The 20,402-nt window shown below is 38.7% G+C and overlaps 1 protein-coding gene across 3 annotated transcripts in view; it reads right to left on the bottom strand.

The window, feature by feature from the left end:
- Positions 1-272: 272 nt before the first annotated feature.
- Positions 273-20,402, bottom strand: part of SEC24C (SEC24 homolog C, COPII coat complex component) — a 33,460-nt gene continuing 13,330 nt past the window's right edge. The window contains exons 4-24 of one of the 3 annotated variants that reach the window (XM_083866320.1): positions 19,938-20,116; positions 18,286-18,720; positions 16,805-16,935; positions 15,521-15,589; positions 13,728-13,839; positions 12,785-12,912; positions 11,778-11,916; positions 11,143-11,258; positions 9,757-9,881; positions 9,311-9,502; positions 9,005-9,098; positions 8,389-8,505; positions 7,761-7,931; positions 7,282-7,378; positions 6,874-7,019; positions 6,362-6,500; positions 5,431-5,549; positions 4,865-5,044; positions 4,027-4,218; positions 3,514-3,603; positions 273-3,071 (exon numbers count right to left, since the gene is read on the bottom strand). In XM_083866320.1, the coding sequence (XP_083722446.1) occupies positions 2,931-3,071; positions 3,514-3,603; positions 4,027-4,218; positions 4,865-5,044; positions 5,431-5,549; positions 6,362-6,500; positions 6,874-7,019; positions 7,282-7,378; positions 7,761-7,931; positions 8,389-8,505; positions 9,005-9,098; positions 9,311-9,502; positions 9,757-9,881; positions 11,143-11,258; positions 11,778-11,916; positions 12,785-12,912; positions 13,728-13,839; positions 15,521-15,589; positions 16,805-16,935; positions 18,286-18,720; positions 19,938-20,116 (3,112 nt within the window). In that variant the 3' untranslated portion in view covers positions 273-2,930. The remainder of the gene's footprint in view (positions 3,072-3,513; positions 3,604-4,026; positions 4,219-4,864; positions 5,045-5,430; positions 5,550-6,361; positions 6,501-6,873; positions 7,020-7,281; positions 7,379-7,760; positions 7,932-8,388; positions 8,506-9,004; positions 9,099-9,310; positions 9,503-9,756; positions 9,882-11,142; positions 11,259-11,777; positions 11,917-12,784; positions 12,913-13,727; positions 13,840-15,520; positions 15,590-16,804; positions 16,936-18,285; positions 18,721-19,937; positions 20,117-20,402) is intronic. The other 2 variants (XM_083866322.1, XM_083866321.1) reach the window with 2 other exon arrangements.

The raw sequence follows: 20,402 nt of genomic DNA on the forward strand, positions 1-20,402 counted from the left end.
GGACACAAGGCAAAGAATTATTCTTCAGCTGTGTTAGAAACAAGTTAAAGAGGGAATAGTTTTCCTTTCCTTTGAAAAGTGAGATGTAGACACTGCTTGGGCTGCTCCGAGAGCACCACAGTGTCTGGAGAGAAGGCAACACACATGGGCTCTCCAAGGCAATTCCATGAGAATCAGAATGTGCTGCACAATTTACTCCACATGATAAATGTACAAGATCCACAAGGCCCATCATTATCACACCAGTTCTGTGGCAGATTCTGGACATAATGTACATTCTATAGGAAAGGAATCTCAAAAATATTCTACAGCAAATTTGGTATTATTGGATATTTAGCAATGATTGTCTTGTGCTTTCATACAGATTTGTTATAAGGTTATCAGCAAACTGTACAACGGTAATATTCACAGGTACAGTCAAAGTAACACTGCCAGTTCACTCTGAACTTTATTTTTGCAATTAGCAACACTCCCAGCAAAAAACCCCCACAACCCAACCCAGAAAAAACAAAAAACCCAAACAACCTCTCCCCTCCCCAACCAATTCACCCAGGTACCCTTAACTCTGAAATATGAGCTCTTTTAAGACTACAGAAGTCATTAACTTCACATTGTCACAAGGTAAGGGCAATATTTGCCTAGGTAGACCAAAAAACCCCCACCCAATCAATGACTCAAGCTGTGTTAGCAAAAAAGAGAATTTCTTTGTGAAATGGAAGTTCAGACAGGGCAGAAAGTCAAAAACCAATCACGTAAATAAAGGAACACTGAGATTAAACAGTACCTTTTGTCTGTTGACTCTTGTTGAATGTCTTATCATTCGGTGTGAATAACAACAACAACAAAAAAAGACTGAACTTGGTTAGTAGAAGATTGGATTGTAAAGGATCAATGAGCTAGACTTCAGCCCTTCCCATTTCCCCCCTCCCCCAAAATACAGGGTTTGGAAAAATAAGCAGTGTTTATTTACTAACAATGACATAAAATACATCTTAATATATTTTTATTTCTTTACAAATTAAAAGATGCATTGGAAAAAACAAGTGAAGAAAATGAAAGGTTCATTCATGATTTCATTTCCACCCCCACACCCCCCAATATTAATACTAGAAATTAGTATTTGTGGAAGTCTGTGGTTGCTGTGCATTATATTCCTGGGAAGTTCTTTTTTTCCCCCTCTTATTAAAAATCCTCTAGATTTTTTTGGCTGGAGGCAGTACGTGGAGTAAAAAGTAAGCCACATTCATACAAAAATGCTGAAAGTTCTGTCAACTACATCTTGAAAGAGTTTCTCCATTACAATTTTCATGCTCCCCTTTCTGTGTAGTGATGGGAGGGAAGACAAACTAGCAGCATTAGAAGAATAATGGATTTATATACATGCTACAGGATATGGAACTAAAACCACAGCCAGGTATTTTTCTGATCTTGACAAGGACTTTCCTATGAAATATCAAGCCCAGAAAACATGTTCTCTAATCCATCCACATTCTTCCTTTCACTTTTAGTGCTATTGGTAGCTTTAACTCCTGGGTATTGGAAGAACACCTGTTAGGTGTTCAGTACACAAGCCCCCTTCAAAAGTGAATAAACGAAGCCCTTAGAATTCTGAATTTGATTACGCTAGCTCCCTCTTCACAGGAGTCTTCTCATCCACCCTTGCAAAATGGAGCAGCAGAGCAGCCAAAGTGGATGGATTAATCTGTCTGAGGTATTTTAGTTTAACAGACTTAGAAAAGGTTTTGTGCAAGCTGATCAGTAGATAGAATGTGGAGGGTACAAACATCCAGTAATGAAACTCTTTGCTATGGCCCAGGTCCTGTCAATAACCTAAATCAGGTACTTGCAATACCTATTACAGTACAGTCTATATCTTAAGGTTTTGTATCCCCTTCCTTGTATTCCAGGGTACAAAGCCATCTCAAATCATGTCAGTACAAATCAACTTCCTTCTTGTTTGCTATGATTCACAAAAATATGGTTGAAAATGGCCACTTCCTTAACATCCAGTTCCTACAGTCCCCCAATACTTGCTATAAGTATTTTCTGCTTAAGGTTAAGAAGCTTTTGTTCCCACCACCATCTGACAGACAGGTAAACTCTGCAGGAGAGGTCATGGAACATGGATTGAGTAGGACAATACAGAGCTGTGCAATGAGAAGGAAAGGAGTCACCACACCTGTCAACAGGAAGTACCGTCTCTACCCCTACACTGTTCAGAAGCTGTTGATTTTTACCGACTTAACTCTTGACCACTCCATTACAGTTCTGCACAGCAACTTAAGAGTACGGGGAAGATTGTGGAGAGAAGCTTGCCCTGCTGCCTCCTGGCTTACCACTCACTTCATTTCTCATGTCTTTCTGCTTCGGACAGCCACATGATACATCTGTGCTCTGACAGATTATGTTTCCCTCTTTAGAGGAGACACAAAATGTTTGGCTGCTCCAGCTCCCATCACCAGACCTGCCTCTTGTCCTCCCCACCTGTGCATCCTCTTCACACTTGGAGCATGCACACGCACCCACAAAAATGCACAGCAGCTACCAGAAATTTTGAAGAGTTATCGCTTTTTCACCCAATGTTGAATCATGTACAGTGAACTGAAAAAAACCCTACATTCATTACAACAGGATTAGCGAGCATGGGGTGGGGGGGTGAACTCCTGCCAAGCACAGGAAACAATTTAAATGCAAATAAAAGACCTGGTATCAAAGGCCTTTTTCGGTTTTTTAGCCCTCACCAGGAAAATATTTCATCTCTCATACGGGATTGGGAAAGGTTGAAAGGATTTCTGCTTATGCAATGTGTATTAAAAATTATGGAATTGTACAGATTTCTATGTTGTCCTTTCTGAGGGCGCTGGGCCTTCTGATCAGGTCATTAGTGGAGACTGAAATGTCACTGCTGAGTTCTAGCACCACTCACTCCTCTAGCTCAGTAGCTGCCGAATCTCCTTGTGCATGTGACACAGGAAGTCCACATATGAAGCTCCCCCACTCAGGCTCTTGTCCTCCACTAGAAAGTGTTTGAACAGCATTTCCAGCTTATCTTCTTGCTTCACAATTATCAACTACAAAAAAAACCAAAGAAAACAAAAACAAAACCAACAGTGAGTAGCTATTAGAATTAATCTTCATGGGGAAAATAGAGCAAAAAGCTAAATAAATGCTCAAAACCCAAAAGATAGCTAGAATCACAGCATATATGGCTTATGTGCTTTGACTCTGTAACTCAGCTGGATTAAGCCTCAATGCTTTCTAAACAGAAGGAAAATACCATATATGTGGTTCATATAGTAGTGTATTGTAATAGGTCTGAAAGAATTTGGTTTTGCAACTATGGTAAGCACAAAACTCCAAAACTAGTGAAATTTGTTTTCAGATTCTTGAAAAGTTTGAATAACATTTATGAGATTGGGAAGAATAAGTTCAGGACTGCAGCATTACCAGGCATTACCTGACTCTACTAAGAGGGAAAGGGATTTAAAGCTGTAAATGGGGGACATATTTTACCTTCATGTAGCGGGATCTCTGCCCTTGAAGCATATCAACAATAGATCGAACTTTCTTTGAAAAGGGATTTTCCAAGACTGGGAGGGTACTCTGGAAGGAAAGATATCCAATCCCCATTAGTCTTGGGAAGTAGAGCATTGTGAAACAAAAGTCAGCACTTTTGGCATACAGTATAAGGGTAGAGAAATACCTACCCCCATTAGAATACAATCTCTTTGACTTCAGCTACTTAAAGTAGAATATAACATGAAGGCAAAATTAAAGGTCAACTATTTATCCCATTTAAATATCAACTGTTCTCTTGACTGTTAATGATATGACTTGTCAAATAAACCTAGCCAAAGCATGCCTGCCATACCCAGACTATCAACATTTCTGCTCATTTCACACATCTGTGCTTCTCTCATTTCTATTTTGGAAAATTAAATGCTATTTTTTCTACCAGCTTTCTCACTGTTTTAAGTTTTGGGTGACTATCACAGACTCTATCTCCCACACTGCCATCCAGCTCACCAAGGCATTGCTAATTTGACTGAAGGATGACACTCCAAAGAGGTTCTGGATCAGGCTTTGCTGCACGCTGACTCCCACCCACACAAAGATGTTCAGCCCATTCTCCAGCAGGTAGATGTCACCCTTGGAGAGACGCTCCTCGGAGTTCCGAATGGCTGCTGGCAAGGAATCACTGTCAACATCTGCTTTGGTCTGTTGTACAGGAAAATAAAAATTAAAGTAAAATAAAGGTTATAAACAAGAACATCTTATGAAGTCCTGAAAATTTCTGCCATGAAGACCTCAATGGTTTTCTCATTTCTAGGACTCTCAAGACTGCAATAATTGTGACTGAAGTGGCATCTTCCTTAGTTTTCTCACTCAAAGTGACACAGAAGTAGTTCAGAGACTCTTGCTCAGCAAAAGAGAACTTAAGGCTTCTATGAAAAGACTCAAGTTCAAATATCACCTCTTGGAGTAGGAATGCAATTAATTTTTAGTATTATTCCAGCAACTACAGTATTGAAAAGTCAGAATAGTATGTGGAGTTACCTTGCAATGATGAAAATAACTACAAAAAGTTGTAAGCTTTAGGACTTTTTAAAAAGACTATGAAAGGGTCAAAAGTGTCTTCTTTGCCACTTGTCATACGCTTACAGCTCAGGAATAAAGCATCCCCCAAGAAATTCACAAGATGTAGCAATGCTCTGCAAAATTAAGTGAAATATCCCAACAGATGATAGATCCCAAAATACTTCTCAAATCACTTTCCCTTGCTAAAATATAGGTGCCAGCCCTTAAGATGAGTCAATGAGACAACAGCAAGCCTCAAGTCCTAAGAGGATCTTGAATTACTCACCAAGGGCAAAAGCCTGGGATAAAAGAAAACATTTGTTTCAGCCACATCCATGGATGTCACTAACTGACGGATGTAGGCACGGTCATCCGTTGTCACTTCTGGGCCAGGCTGAAGAACATCACTCTTCAACACACAGTTCAAGTACACAGGAAGCAGCTTCATGCATTCAGGGAGGATGAGCTAAAAGTCACAAGCAGACAGAAGCTGGTCAGCTGTCTTGCTGAATAAGCTTATGTTTGACAAAATGAGGCTTGCACGAACCCACAAAGTGTGGTACAGCCATGAGGAGTGAAAGCTGGTAGTCTACTTATATCATGGACTGCAAAAGAAACATAAAACCTTTCCCTGAAGCAGGCAGTGTTCCCTGGGCTCCAGACAGACGTCCAAGAAGCCATTCTCAATATAATTTTACTTGTAGTAGTTTATCTACTTTCCTGAGTCTCCTCTTTGCAAATTTCTGCTGAGAAAAGGAATTGACTTTTTTTTAAAGCAGGCTAAGTAAGAAGCAGCTCTCATCACCTTTTAATTTCCAAGCCTGGGGCTCAAGTGAAAGCACTGGAGTTTACCTGGCCAGCAGAAGAGGGACTAGCACAGTTCTTTCGATAGCAGGCGAGGATCTGGGCACACTGGTTGATCAGTGAATCTCGTACAGTCTTCACTGGGCTACTCAGGACTCCACGATATGCTGCACAGAGAGGAAAGAGATGGACTGCTGCCAACTGATTGCTCATGAACAGCAAAACCCCAACACTTCTTCCACAAAGGAAATCTAAGCATCTATTTTTTATGGAAGTCTTTATTCTTCCTGCTTCAAACTTGTAGGAAAATGACACTATATTCCTATTGAAAACCTGAAGAAGCTCATTTAGTCCATTTTATTACATAATCTTGAACTGTCTATCTCCTATGTACTTAAAATATACTTATCATAATTGAAAGTATGTTGTTCTATAAAAACTCCTTTTATAGACTGGCCATCTCCCAATAATGGTCTGAAAATTGACTGTTTCTTTCATTTTAATGGCAATAAACATATACAACTCTCAATCTCTGTTGGATTTCTAAGCTTTTACTGCAAGGTAGAAAAGGTAAATATGGCACAGTGCATAAGTGTATGACATTTAACCCATATCTATGAGCAAGGGCCACCATTTCCTATTGCCAGAGCAAAATTCTGCAACAGTTAAGGAATGAATTAAAACAGCCCGAAAATAAATGCAAGGATGAATTCAGACAGCTGGCAATACAAACTATTATTAAAAACATTTAGAAAACAATTTGTATGAAGACTAAGCCTACACCCTCCATCTGTACCTCTCATCCTAAGCAGCAATACAATCATCACAGCTTTTATGCTCTTTCCCATAACTGACTGAAGTATCAGAACTGCCACCTGACATTTGAAGCAGGAAGAATACCCAGGTGTCACTGGGTGACAAAACAGGCACTTTAGCAGCAGTTAGAGGCTGCAATTCTCGTTCCCACATGTACCCTTACCATACTTAGCCAGGTAGTTGATGAGGGTGTCGGTCTCACAGTTGCGATAGAGGTCAGCCAGCTGCGTGCAGCAGTTCAAGGAGAGGTTGTGAATGCGGAGCCGTCGCTGTCCTGCACAACTTGTGTACAGCAGAGCACACTGCAGGGGACAAAAATGCCAGCAGACAGAGAAATGAGCTCCTGCTACAGTAAGAAGGGCAGGGTTAGAATATACTTCATTAAAAGCTAGGACTCAGATGCATAAACAAATAAGGTAACTATGTAAGACTTGGACAATAATCTAGAAGTACATGCTAAGAATCAGGGTCAATGAAAGGCAACAAGTAGCAATTTTAGCAGGAACTTGGTCTTAAAAAATAGACTGTAGTTTGAAGCAGTCTAAGTCACCTTCAGAATAAGTATGATGGAAAGATATGGTAAGATGCAGAAAAAAAGAACAAGCAATTCCTTGAAGAAGTGTCTAATAATTCAGTTCAATTGTCAACTCACTTCTACAAAGCCTCCCCCCTCACCTGAAGCAGTGCACCACTGTCTTCACTCAATTTATCATCATGCTTGAATTCCACTGTGATTGTTTTATCACAGTCCAGACCTGCCATCTCTACATCAGTTGTGTTGCTCATATAGAAAGCTCCAAAAAAGTCAGTTGCTCTAATACCTAAAAGAGGGAAAAACCAAACATGAACCACCATTTTCAACAGCATACCAAGACAGCCACCCTTTTGACCCTGACACCAAATTATCCTGACAGATTTCAGCAGGGATCGTTGCAGTCTCAAAAAAAGTCTTAGAATTCCAAAGCTTTAGCTTTTGGAATAGCCTGGTCACCATGTGTTTTAAATGACAGGAGAATTTCTTTCTTCCCACAAGACATGCTTGAAGTGGTCAATTTATCAAGATTCCTCCACGCTAAGACCCACCTGTGCTCGTGCGCACTCGCATCACAGCATCAAATCCCACTTCTTTCTGGACATCCCTTCTCAAGTCATTCAGGAATCTGTACTGGTCTGTCTCCAGCTAGAAAGCAAGCAGTAACTAAGTTTCACACTTCCATAAATCAGACCAGCTTCGTAAACCATAAAGTAGTTTAAAACCAGATACTACCCCCTGTGGTCTTACTGTAAAAGTCAGTTGTGATATCAGGCTCAGTGGTCTGCTAATAAAATATTGTGCTAAGAGGTAACAGCCCAGCTTTTCCTGTTGGGTCTTGTTATTAACAGAGATGTTTGTATAAAGATACAAAGCTACCAAATAATTTTGCTGCTTATCTTGAAATTTAAGTAGCCATTTACTTCCAAAGAAGTACTTTTTCACTATTGTTCCCACTATGGAAAAAAGAACTCTCAGCTAATAACTCTTACTTGGATCAGACACCAGTCTGAGTCAATGTCACTCCTACCTGGAAATAGGCATATTTATAAATGGAGCCTCCTGTCTGGTAAGGTACCACACCCAGTGTGGCCACATCCAAATACTGGTTTGGAAACAGGAATAGATCCACACAGCAGCCCTGGGCCACACAGTCCTTGGCCAAGTTGTTGTAAAAGCTTGTCTGCGGTTGAAACAAAGTCTAAGGAAGGAAATCAGAGATGACATCAGAAGTTTATGCAGGAAAAGCCAAGTGAGATCCAGTTTATAATCCCAATCAATACTCTTTTATACTTTAAGTCTTTTAAGTAGAAACATTTGAGTCCACCTTTGAAGAACTGTTAGTTAGTATGAAAATTACTACAAATTTTGCTTTAACTGTAAATTCAGCACATTTACTGTAACCCAGATTTGGTATTCTACCCTGTGTAATAATCTAGAGCTAACTGTCCTTGTTCTCAGACCAGAGCTGTCCTTATGTGTCAAGTCTCCATAGTCCTGCTTGGGAACAGAAGATAAAAGTGGAACATTGAAAGATATTAGCTGGGACAGTTACAGTATGTGCTATCCTTGTAATTTTTAAATGCTGTTTCAGTTATTTTATTCCATAAAAAGCATAATATATAGCCTTATGTAAGCATTATGCAAATCATTATTACCTTCTCCTTATCTGTGTTGATCAGTTTCCTATCATCCCTGTTCTTCAACTTCCCTGGAGCCTCTGCAATGGGCAGAGAGGTGTGGAAAATGAAGAGCTTGCCAGCACACTCAGCTGCCTGCAGGAAAGTGAGTGCAACATCAGAGGTTAGAAACATTTACAAAAATTGTAAGGGAAGCTGTGATTCATGAACATTCAAGCAACCTCATCCCTTTTAACGTCAGGGTGACTCTAACAGACACACAGGCTCACTGTCACTCGGTTATTTGACTGGAACCTGTTTTTTTAATGCTGGAGAGTCTTTTTTTTTTTTTTCCCTGTAGATTCTGTAAAGGGTTTAAAGCAAAAGCCAGACAGACAACTGAGAGTAAGCCATGTTCTTGTACTTCGAAAAAAAAAATTATTTAAAAAACAATTGGGTAAAGAACATATAGATGGCTGCACGAAACAGACGGTTCGTGCACTTCAAGAATGAGCCAAGTACTCACTACATGTGGTGCATCTACTACAAGGAGCTTACAAAATCTTTAGAATTGTCTTATTAGTGTGTGTTAGCAGAATATGAACTTAGGAGTACTTAGCTGAAAACAATTTGTCATAAAAATGCATTTACTAACCTTCAGTGCCTCCAGCCCCGCTTGAATCACAGGTGCAAAAACAGTTTCTGTTTCTCTCGTGTCTGCAAACATTTCTGGAATCTGATCCAGCAAACTAGCAAAGAACAAGGAAAAAACAGAGGAATTCAAGATCCTATTTAATAAGACAAGCCACACAAGTGTATTTGATGATTTATAAGAGTGACATGGTTTAAACATGTCTGTAAATCCGCATAACTTTTACAGTGACTTAACATGAGAATTAAGCACATTTGAAAATATGAAACAAATATTTTACTACGCATGTTGCAAATCAATTTATATTACCTGGCAATAACTGTCCTGGACTCATTCACATTCACCAGAAAACCATCAAGGAGTGGCACAAACATATCTGCCACATCTGAGACCACCATCATTTGTGGCTGTGCCAGCGAGCTCTTCACGTTGTAGAAGTGTAACACCTTGTTGTAGGTGACAAAGCCGACTCGAATGGCTGATTCCTCCATGTTCCCTTCCCTGGAAGAGACACACGTGCCTTCACATCCAAGAAGACAGATAAGCCATTACACATAACTAACATATTAAGGAGAAAATGAAAGGAAATAAAATTTATTTTCACCTGGAAAGGTATCAAGAAAGATGTTCTGCTTTTTTCTCAAGAAAAGCTTAACAGGATTATCAAATAATTTTTTAGTTTCTAGCATTTTTAAAGAGAAAAAGTAACAGCATCCCCCATTTGCATTGACTACAGTAGCTCACAATTCACCTACCTGGGCAGATAATCTAGGAGTGACTTTAATTCTTCACATATTAGCCTTACCAAGCCACTCTTCACAGCATTGTAAGACACATCAATCATAAAAATGAAAGCAGGTGGACTAGGAAACTTGTTATTCTGTGGAAGAGAGGGAAGAAATCACACTATTGCCATGTAATGCAGCTCAGGTAACAGCTCTGAACACAGACAAGTCAATGCTGGTCAAAATTTAGTTGTTTTCATGTACCTCTGTAAGCATGAGCAGCAGTTGTTTCTTCTCCTGTCCTTTTCCAACTAACAGACAGGTAATCATACTATGTTTGAAATGGACTGGTATTAAATGCCCTAGACTGACTTTACCATTGATCAGAGAAGAACAGTTCTAACTAAATAATCCGTTTAACACGACTAAGCTAGATTGGAAAAGTAGACAGGAAAGATTTCTGCCAATTCTCAAGACTTTGGAATCTGACCAGACTTGTCATAGGTGATTCAATCAATATAAAGTAAAAGATTTTCCTCTCCAACGATTACAATCTTTTCCTTCTTAAAAATCAGCTTTCTTTGGGAATGAAAAAGTTGTTTCAGTCATTAGCTTTCTGAAGTTTATAGGTCATACTGGAACAAGCACTCAGAACAAAAGCAAAACAGAAGAACTTTCAAAAAAGCTGTGAAGATCACATCTTGTTTGATTCAAAATTTTTCTTATGCTGTTAGAAAATAATTGGACTTTTTGTCTTAACGTAAAGCAGAGACATTAGAAGGCAACCAGTATCAACTTGCAACATTTAAGCATCTATTTTCTCACTATAATAGTTCAGCAGAGATGCAAATTGCTTTAATAAATACCTTGCACATATTTTCCCTATTCCTTAGAAGCTAATTATTATTTAAATCTTTAATTTATAAGCAAACCAGCTTTGAAATATACATTTCCACACTATTTTTGGGCTTTTAATCACTATGTCTGTATTTGAAATTGATGTTCAATAGGTAAGGTCTGCCTTAGGGAACAGGTGGCACATTGCATAGTTACTATTATGTTTGCATTGAACCTCTCCTACAATTCCCTTTTCTGCCAAGGACTACTGCACAAGAATCCCTTCTGCAGAATTCCTAAGGTAAGCACAGCTACAGCTGCTTATATAGCTCCAGAAAAAAAGTTACTGAGACAGCTATTAAATCATATTATGTCATGCGTGATCAGGACCTCCACTGGTTTCATAAGTAAGCAAACAAGCATGTTATTTCACACAATAAAGCGGGCTGGATTAATGCTGTAATTATCTCTGCCAGCTAGAAATCAGCCCCAGACAATTCATCTCTTCCTTACTTTCAAGAAAATAGTCTTTTTACTTAAAAGCAAAATAAATACAGCAATAAAAATGTACTACTGTACCTTGCAATAGTCAACTGTTGCTAGAAACTCGTATGACCCCAGTGATAACTCAGGTCGGTCATAGAAATCTACTCGCTTTCCAGTATGATCCAAATGTTGGAAGTAGTGAGGTGGCACTGGGAAAGGAAAAATCATTAAGCTCAGTGATATACCCATTGTAAACACTGTGGCTAGAGAGCCAATGTGACAACAGCTGTTTTAAACAAAACTCCAGGAAAGTGAACTAGCACTCTGGGCTAGCACACGAGTATTCAAAATATTAATGCAATTTAAGAATATCATTAAAGCAAAAAAATATAAACTTATTCCAGTTTGTGTCATGCACCAGACAGCACAGTATAGTTACTGTTACACTTTTCTTGAATCTCCTTTCCATTCTCATTTTACATTTCATATCAGAAACATCACTACAATACACTTTTAGGATTATTCTTGAGGATCTAGTCCAAAGGAAAAATATAACCGTCCCATATAAGCAGTAAGAAATTACTTAAAAGAGAGTTTCAATATTCATATAACATGATATATGAATGATATATTAATACAGTATTCATGTAATAGGATTTATTTCCCTGCATCTTGTTCAAAAACTTTTCCAGCAGAGCCCAGAGAGGGATTTCCAGAAGAAACCTTACCCTCAGTGACACAGCTGCAGAAACAGCACTGGAACCTCCTTCCACCTTCAATGAATTGCATAAAAGGGCACATGTAAGCTTTGCACCTATTACATCGGACAGGACCAGATTCTCCATGGTCTACCAAATAAGGAAGGGTCTGTGGAAGAAAGAGAAAAAAAAAACATGAAAAGAAAGGTCTCATGATGATGAGAAAGTTTTAAGCTCTATATTGTGTTGTCATTTCTATCTCCCTGTACACAGCATAGTATTTAGCATTTAGCAGCTGTGGGAGAGAGTGCAGGGGATGTGGGAAGCCTGAACAAGTATTTAAGTGCTTTTCAATTCAAGCTTGTAGCACAGCAGTATTTTGAGGGCTAACACTACACAGTAGCCAGAGTATTTAGACTACTTAAAAAAAATCAAACTCTGTAAAAGTATCAGAGCTTTCATGTTCTCAACAACCAAACATGAGTGGGTAAAAGGCTCAACAGCCACACATTACACCTAAAAGGAAATAAGTGCTGCAGAGAGAAAGGGCAGAAATACAAGTGCAACATAGCAGTGCTCAGTCCTCAATGTTCTGCTGTCATCCCACACAGTGCTATGCATGTACATGCATATTAGACAGCTAAACTAGTGCTGCTTCATCCATTTTCATCCAATTTCACATCCTGGCATTCTAGAAAAGACTTAACACCTATGATTAGCAACCATTTAAATACTTTAGACAATGAAAGAAACTGAGATCAGTTGGAAGCGCACGCCTTTGTGACCATCCTGGTATTTTGGTCATTTAGTCACAGTGCTTGACAGCTACTGCAAAGAAGCTGGAATTATCATGGCAGTCAAAATATTAAATATTCTGAACACAGCATTCTTCTGCTTTACCTGTTGGAGAATCAATGTTTACCTGGTCCCCATTACCTCAATATGCCTTCTGAACATATCTGTTAAATGCTGACACCTGAGAGCACTCTCCTGCTGAGTGTGCACACAGCACACACAACCCCAGACACAGTTCTCACCTCCTCTGGTGGCAGAGTAGCCAGTGGTTTAATGACAGCAGCCAGGGGAACCTGGGATTGTTTGGCCATGTCAGAGGTGCAGGGAATATTGTAAGATGTGCATCGGATGTACCGGGGGCTTGCGTTACCTGGGGAACAAAGAAAAAAGCCTCACAAATTTCAGTACAAATTAAGTTTACATTCAAGAAGAGAAATGAAGATACCTTAAGTTGTGTTGCTAAGCCACAGACAATACAAGCTTAGGTAAATATTCAGTTTTAATCTATGGAAAACTTGAATTCCAAAGAAAATACCTCCTCATGATTAACTACATATAATAAAAGATCTTAAAACAAATGAACTTGACTCCCTGTCAACCTAAACCTATGAAAAGGCATTTCTGTTTCATATATTCGCAGACTAAAACATATTGTAGACAGAAAACTCTACTCAAACATGTCGACTGTTTTGTTTTGTAATTTTGGCTGAAGAGTAAAATACTTGATCGCAGAATCAGATTCTGAGTTTTTTTCTGGAACTTTAAAACTCAAAAAAGTGTCAGCAATTAAAAGATGAAATGTCTTTTCTCTACGGAGCCCTCAGACCAATGCACATCCGTCTTAACTTTAAAAAATACAGTTGCCAGTCCAATTCTAATGAAGTTGCTAGTAGATTTCAGTTCTTAAATGTTTTTTATAAAGCTCTACAGAAGAGGCTTCATTTTCTGCTTTCTGATATCTCTGCTAATGCTGGTCCTAGGTATCTGCCTTGGAAAACATTTTTTACCTGCAAATTGGTTACTAGCTACCAAACAATCTGGAGAATCTGAACTGAGATCAAATCAACACAAGACCTGAAACTAAGCTTCTGTTGGTAAAATACATGTTTTCTTTAAAGACATAGTTCTGTCACTGACTCTTTGGGATTTGTGTTTTGCTTGTTTAGGAAAAGAAAAATAGTTTACCTTGATCCTTGACCAAGAAATTTGTAGTAACAAGAGGTGGGACCTGCCCTCTCACTCCAGTGACAAATGGTTCTGACCCACGGTTATTTCTGTCATCTTCAATCACTTGAATCTGTGATGGAAAATATCATGTTATTATGTGGAGGCTTGGTTTCAAAGTATTGTAAAATAAAAAGTCTCTAAGGTAGTGAAAAGGGGACCTGAGGCAAACATTACTATCTCTAAAAATAGGAAGAGCAAGTAAATTTTGTCAAGCAGTCACCTCTCAGTTTGATTTCAAATAGTACTTAATGACTAACAATAAATTACAAGCTGCAAATAGTATTTTTCCCCAAGTATTCTTAGTAGCAGCATATTTTGTGTTTTAAAGTCTGGTCTGAACTCAAAAGCCAAACTCAGATCAAGAAAGGAATTTTTGTTAGTATTCCCTTGTACAGTTCTAGTCAAATAAGAATTAAAAGCTTCTGTAAGCCTCAAGCTGAAGTCCTATAGGTAACCTGGCTTTTTTTTTCCATTACAGTCCCACTGTTTTCATAGTATGCCTTTGTTTCTAACCACTCTAACTCTGGCCTAAAGACAGACGGCTTGCAAGGTCAGGTGGAAATCTTCATTACTTTGTGATGCTCAGGGGTTTGTGATTTGAATTCTGGGAATGCAGAAAGTGACATTTCAATAGACTTGTCAATGAATCAAACCTCGAAGCCTGTAAAAATCTTAAATTTCTTGGTATTTCAAATTCTTCACGGCTGCAAGATAATTTCCATAAGATAATGGAAATGTATTAAATAGTTTTACTTAACTAAAATATTCACTGATCTTTGCAGCTGTACACAGTTCAAACTACATTCCATAGTGGTGACTCAATGAAATAATTACAGCTAGCAATCATTCTTCTGCTCTCATTTTGCCATCAAACACACCTGCCTTTGCCTAGAGTAAATTCTAAAATGCAGAAGTTCACTACAGATTGCAAGCTGCCAGCAGAGAGCCTCCCATCTCTTCAGTGACTACTCTAGAATAAATCTGGTCCTGTTTCAGAAGTCTACAGGCTGACTGACATTGGTGATCCCACCACTGGTACCTGTTAAATGATGAACTTGGACTGATGAGGAAGAAGTGACACAGGGTAACAAAAACCCAAAAGTTTTTTTTTTTCCTTCCAATCCAAAAGGTAGCTGCTTTTTTCTTTCTTTAGATAAGATTCTCCAACATAAACATTAAATTTTCAAATTCAAAATTTAATGGTTATGCATGAGCACAGATAATGAGAGAATGTTTATAGCTCCCCATGCCTCATACTAGTTTTGTATCAGGAATTAATATTAAAAAAACCTCCAGCTCATCTGCAATTTTAGAACTCCAGAGCACTGGCCCAGTACTGGTATATGAACAAGAACAGTAAACAAATTCTGGTCAAAACATTACAACAGCTCATGTTGTGTGCATGCTGACATCAGACACACATTGTATGGGCAATTATACTACTGGCTTACACTGAAAATGCCAGTTGGAAACTGATGAAGCAATATCCTAAAAATCAGACAAAGTGAAGGGGAGACATTCTTCATGATCTGTTTCTGAAACACTGCTTTCTATTGCCTCACCATTCATCACAGAAGATTTTAACAACCTCGTGTGGTGTAATGTTACTCATTTTGATAAGGCAAGCAGAAGACAGCAAGGAAAGGGTAAAAGATTAATGATGGAGGGTTAGCAAAGTGAAGTTCAGGTTTCAGGCATGCACAGAGGGTCACCAACACACAGACTACAATTGACATATATACAGCACTTACTGGACTAGGAATTGCATCTGGGTCTATTCTGTGCCTGGGTTTCTGCTGGGGTGGCAGCTCATTAAGTTGCTTTTTTTTTTTTAAATAAGAAATAAGAGTGCCACCAAAAAAAAAAAAAAAAAAAAAAAAAAAAAGAAAAAAATAAAAGAGGAAAACAAAAGAAAAAAAAAGAGAAGAGAATAATAAACCAAAAAGTAACTGTTACTTCTCTCTACCCAAACCTGTAGCACTGAAATTAGATATATTTAGATACTGGTTCATGCAACAAGACACATCAGCCTCTGCAGCATACACTAATCCCAAAACCAGTCTTGCCAGGATACTGGGCTTGGCTCTGAACACCTTAGTAATGGAGGCAGTGGCTCACCCCATTCTGGTTAGAAACTGAGGATTTATGCTTTAAGAACATGCTAACACGAAGGCAACTGACACAAGCCATTTGAGATTTCATTTAGTGGAAAAGAGGCAAACAAGCAATTAAAGACTTACATTCTATGAAAAAAAAATAGAGTACTAAACTTTACTACTGGAATCTAGACAGGTAATCTTTTTTAAATAGAAGTACCTTCTGAATAACATCAGTTTTGATCTAACTCGACTACATTATTTTCACAGTTTTGAAGTACAGAAACAGCATCAAGACCAGTGGAAGGAACAGCACAGTAGACTAGTGGTAATATCACCAGGCTTAGTATTACTCATCACTGCTAACCATTACATAAAACTGCTTATCCTGTCTCAGAACCTCCACTCAAAGACTCAAATCCCAGTTTGAGAAGCTGTCCATATTTGATTGATGTAGCATCATGACTTCATGACCCAAAAAAACACAAACCAGCTTTTTGACAGATTATAGGAAAAGCACTACAACCACCTCCTACTAAACATACTTTAAACATGGATCACACAGTTCACAGACTGCCACCTCAAAATCTGAAATTAGTTCACCTTGGAAAGTCATTATGCAAGAATCCAGAAATGGAGAAACAAGTTTAATCAAAGCCCTGAAGGATTCTCAAAAGATAATACAGTACAGAAAAAGACCTGAGGAATTAGAGCAGTGATTTCCATATGCAGTGCCTTTCTTTAGTCACCAAGAAAAATACTGCCTCTGGGCTTATGCGTCACAAAAAAATGAAGGTGGATAGAAGAGAGAAATATAAGCAGGAAAACAGACTGATGCTCCTGGGGAAGAGAAACCTGTTTTCAGCTTTGGTCTTTGTCATTTGTTTTATGCAAAGACACTGTGGAAGAGTTGACACTGGTAAGAACAAGTAAGCTTACAGGGCTAGGAATGGAATCTGGATCCAAACGTTTTGGTGGAGGTGGTGGTCCAGGTGGACTTCCATAATTTGGTGCTCCTGGATAGGCTCCTCCATAGTTTGGCTGGGGACCCCTCATCTGTCCAAAGGAACCTGAACAAGAAAAGAACATAAAAATCAAACAGTGGCTTAATACTAGGCATTTCTTCATTTGGCACTTCCCACATTTCCTGCCATTATTAAAAAAAAAAAAAACTCAAGAAAAATAAAGTCATGTGCTTTTCAATTAATTATGATTAAACATATTTATCACAGTGTTTCAGCTCAGACTGGTACATACCTACCAACAATCCAATAAATTGATACAATCCTCAAAACTAGACTTAAGGAAACAGGTTTTTAGTCTGACCTCTATTAGCTCTACCTCAGCCTAAACCTGCACACTGCTGTAAATTGTTTTAGAGTTTGTAGTTGTTGATTACAATGCACGTTAAGATCGTGCACTATGAACATTTACCTGCACAACTGTCTAATGGAAAGTGCACACAGAACAGATAAATAAGCTAGTGGAAGATCCCTAATTCTTCAAATTCAAGATATGCAAGGAGTTCCCTTGGGCAGTTTTGGCTTGTTTGAAATTACAGTGATAGGTTAATGTGTGATTTTCTCTTTTGTTTTGTAACTGCCTGAAGCTATTTCATATTATTTTAGACAATTCCAGTCACTTACAGAGTAACAGTTTGATTTAGCCCGTTACTATTTTTACAGTTCATAGGAATTTGAACAGATATTTTTAAGTAATTTACCTGTCCAGCTGTGCAAAGCTGCATGGGGGATGGGATTCTCAGTCCTAACGTTTGCACATAATTACTTTATCCCAGCTATCTGTCAGTGTTATTGATTAAAAATCAGCCAAAACTAGTTTTAATTCAGAAAGCTTAACTGGTCTTACATGTAAGTACGTTTAAGATGTGCAAGGTTCTAAGATGGAGAAAAATATGGTTATGGAAATTAAAGGAGAAAACACAGCAACTCCTTTTTTAATGTTTAACAGCACCTTTCACACACATTGCATATGCACAGTGGCTGCAAATTTAAAAAGTATAAAGTAAGGCTTTTCAGTATTTCCAATGTCTATTTTTGAACAGGTGAGGTTGCAGACATCAAATTAGAGTCCATAATAAAATTTTGATCACAAATTCTGGTACTATTATGGCACTAAGTGCTAAATACTTTTTTGGCCAAGTAAGCTAGAATTCCTTTAGTTACATGTATTATAAACATATATTATAAACATGTATTATAATATATACATGTATTATATTATATAACCTGTATTATAAAATATCTTAGAATGACATATGGTATTATCTCAGACATGAGCACAGGGAAACAAGAGCGAAGTTCTAATATGAGTCCACAAGTGACAACATGAAATTCAGTTCTCAGTTTGCAGCATACAGAGAATACATAACTTAAAATTCCTATACCAGGAATACTCACCATTCTGCTGCATTTGGTATCCTGGCTGAGGAGGATGAGTGGGAGGAGGTGGTCCATGGAGACCACTCATGGGAGGCCCAGGGTGCAGCCCAGCCATAGTTGATGGAGGTGGAGGAGGTGGTGGTGAGGATACATGATTGGGCTGGGATGATGGTGGTCCAGCAACTGTCTGCCCAGGCAGAGGTGGGCCTGGCATGGCAGGTGGCCTTGGAGCACCGGTGGTGGGAGGGTAAGAGGAAGGTCCAACCCCTGTAGAAGGAGGAGGTGGGGTAAAACCAGGAACTTGAGCAGGCAGGTGCTGAGTTGATACTGTGTGAGCAGGAAACGGAGGCTGTGCCAAAGGAAGACCCTCAGACACACTGGCAGGAGGGGGTCCTTGGCTTGCACTGTAAGGTGTTTGGAGACCAGATCCTGTTGCACTAAAGCTTCCTGAGACTGGGGAAACCAATGGTGGGGGACATAGTAAGAAAAAAAAAAAAAAAGATATAACATCATTTTCTTCTGAAGACAATTAAAATGAAAGACACCTGAGTAAATCTACTACATTCCCATCTTCAGATGAACTTACCAGTACTAGCAGAGACAAATCCTAAGTGACCATTTTCCTAGACTGATCAGAAAGCTGAAATTCTTTCAGGGGATCTGAAACTCGATAGTTCCTTCATTGCCTTCTCTCTCAAAGTCTGAGCTGCTTATTTTACATAATCAGAATACATTTCAGGATTCAGGGCCAGAAAAAAAGGGCAATGCCAGGAATATGCAAAACATGAACCATCACAAGTTTATCCATACATTTCTTGAACTAAGTTTCAGTCTTAAACTCCACACTCAGTTGTAGTCTGTAGATCAAGAATGATTTTGAGCTTTATGGTTTTAATAGCATGAAGCCGACACCACTTGTATGCAGTAATCTACTATTTCTGAGAATAATTTTTGACAAACACGCTGCCAAAAGGCCAAGGAAATCTGTATCTCCTACCTACTCCTAATTTTCCTATAAAATCTGTCCTAAGAGATGCTTGTTAAAAACTACTTCAGCAAAACAATTTTTAAATAGTCAGACCAGCTGACACATAATAAAGACAAAACTCTAGTCTTCAATTTAAAAAGTCCCCTAATCTACAGCAATGAGACTGTAGAACTAATACCATAGAACAAAGCATCTAAATTCAGTTTCTACTATTTAGCTAAGTGTCTTCTTGACTGCCAGCAGAACCCTACACACAATCATTCAGAGTATTTTCAGCCCTTTGTGATTTACATTTACAGAGCCCTATTTTCCTTTCTCTTTTTTTTTTTTTTTTCATGAGGCTGCTGCACAACAGTTGGAAGACATGTAGACTCTCCAACAGGTGACTTAGTGGTAAGTCACAAGATGCACCCAGTGGAGGACCAATGTTGTTTGTTACTCTCCTTCATTATTCATGTCCAGCAGTGCCAGTACTATCCCCAACAATTATCTCAGTTCTGTTTTCCTCAATTATGACCTTATTAGTTAAGAAAACTACTGTTTACACTATGGCAGATGTCAACACCCAGAGAATTCCCATAACCATATGGTAACGAATCACTGACAAGAAAAAAACCTTTTATGAAATTACTAGCAAAAAAAAAAAATCAATAGCAATTCTTCTGTAGCCAGGAAACCTTACCATAGCCCAGTCCAGCTGGGGGAGGAGCAGAGGCTGCAGTAGAGCCAATTGTCATCCCTGCCATGTGATTCCTGAGCTGCTGCACGCTGGCTGGGGGGGGCCCATATTGCTGGAACGTGGATATCTGGCTGACAGGCGTGGGTGCTGAGCCTGGCAGAAACGGCTGAGAAGCAGGTGGCCTGAGAGGGAAGATGACAAAACTGAGCTGATTCCTCATTAGAGAAGAAGTTACAATTCTCTGTGCCTTTTAAAATTGTTTTAGCACATAGACACTATCTGGGTCTCAGATATTTACATGAAACACCATAGCTCAGTTTTGGAAAAATAATTACATATTCTCTGTGTATCTGAATCCCTTTCACCAAACAAAAAAAAAAAAATCTATTAGCTCTTAAAATACAAATTCTGTGTTTTTTAAAATTCCATTTCAGTTATCACAACAAATCAGAAATGCTGCATAGAGTC

The sequence above is a fragment of the Zosterops lateralis genome, assembly GCF_965231275.1.
Source record: "Zosterops lateralis genome assembly, chromosome: 8".
Lineage (NCBI taxonomy): Eukaryota > Metazoa > Chordata > Aves > Passeriformes > Zosteropidae > Zosterops > Zosterops lateralis.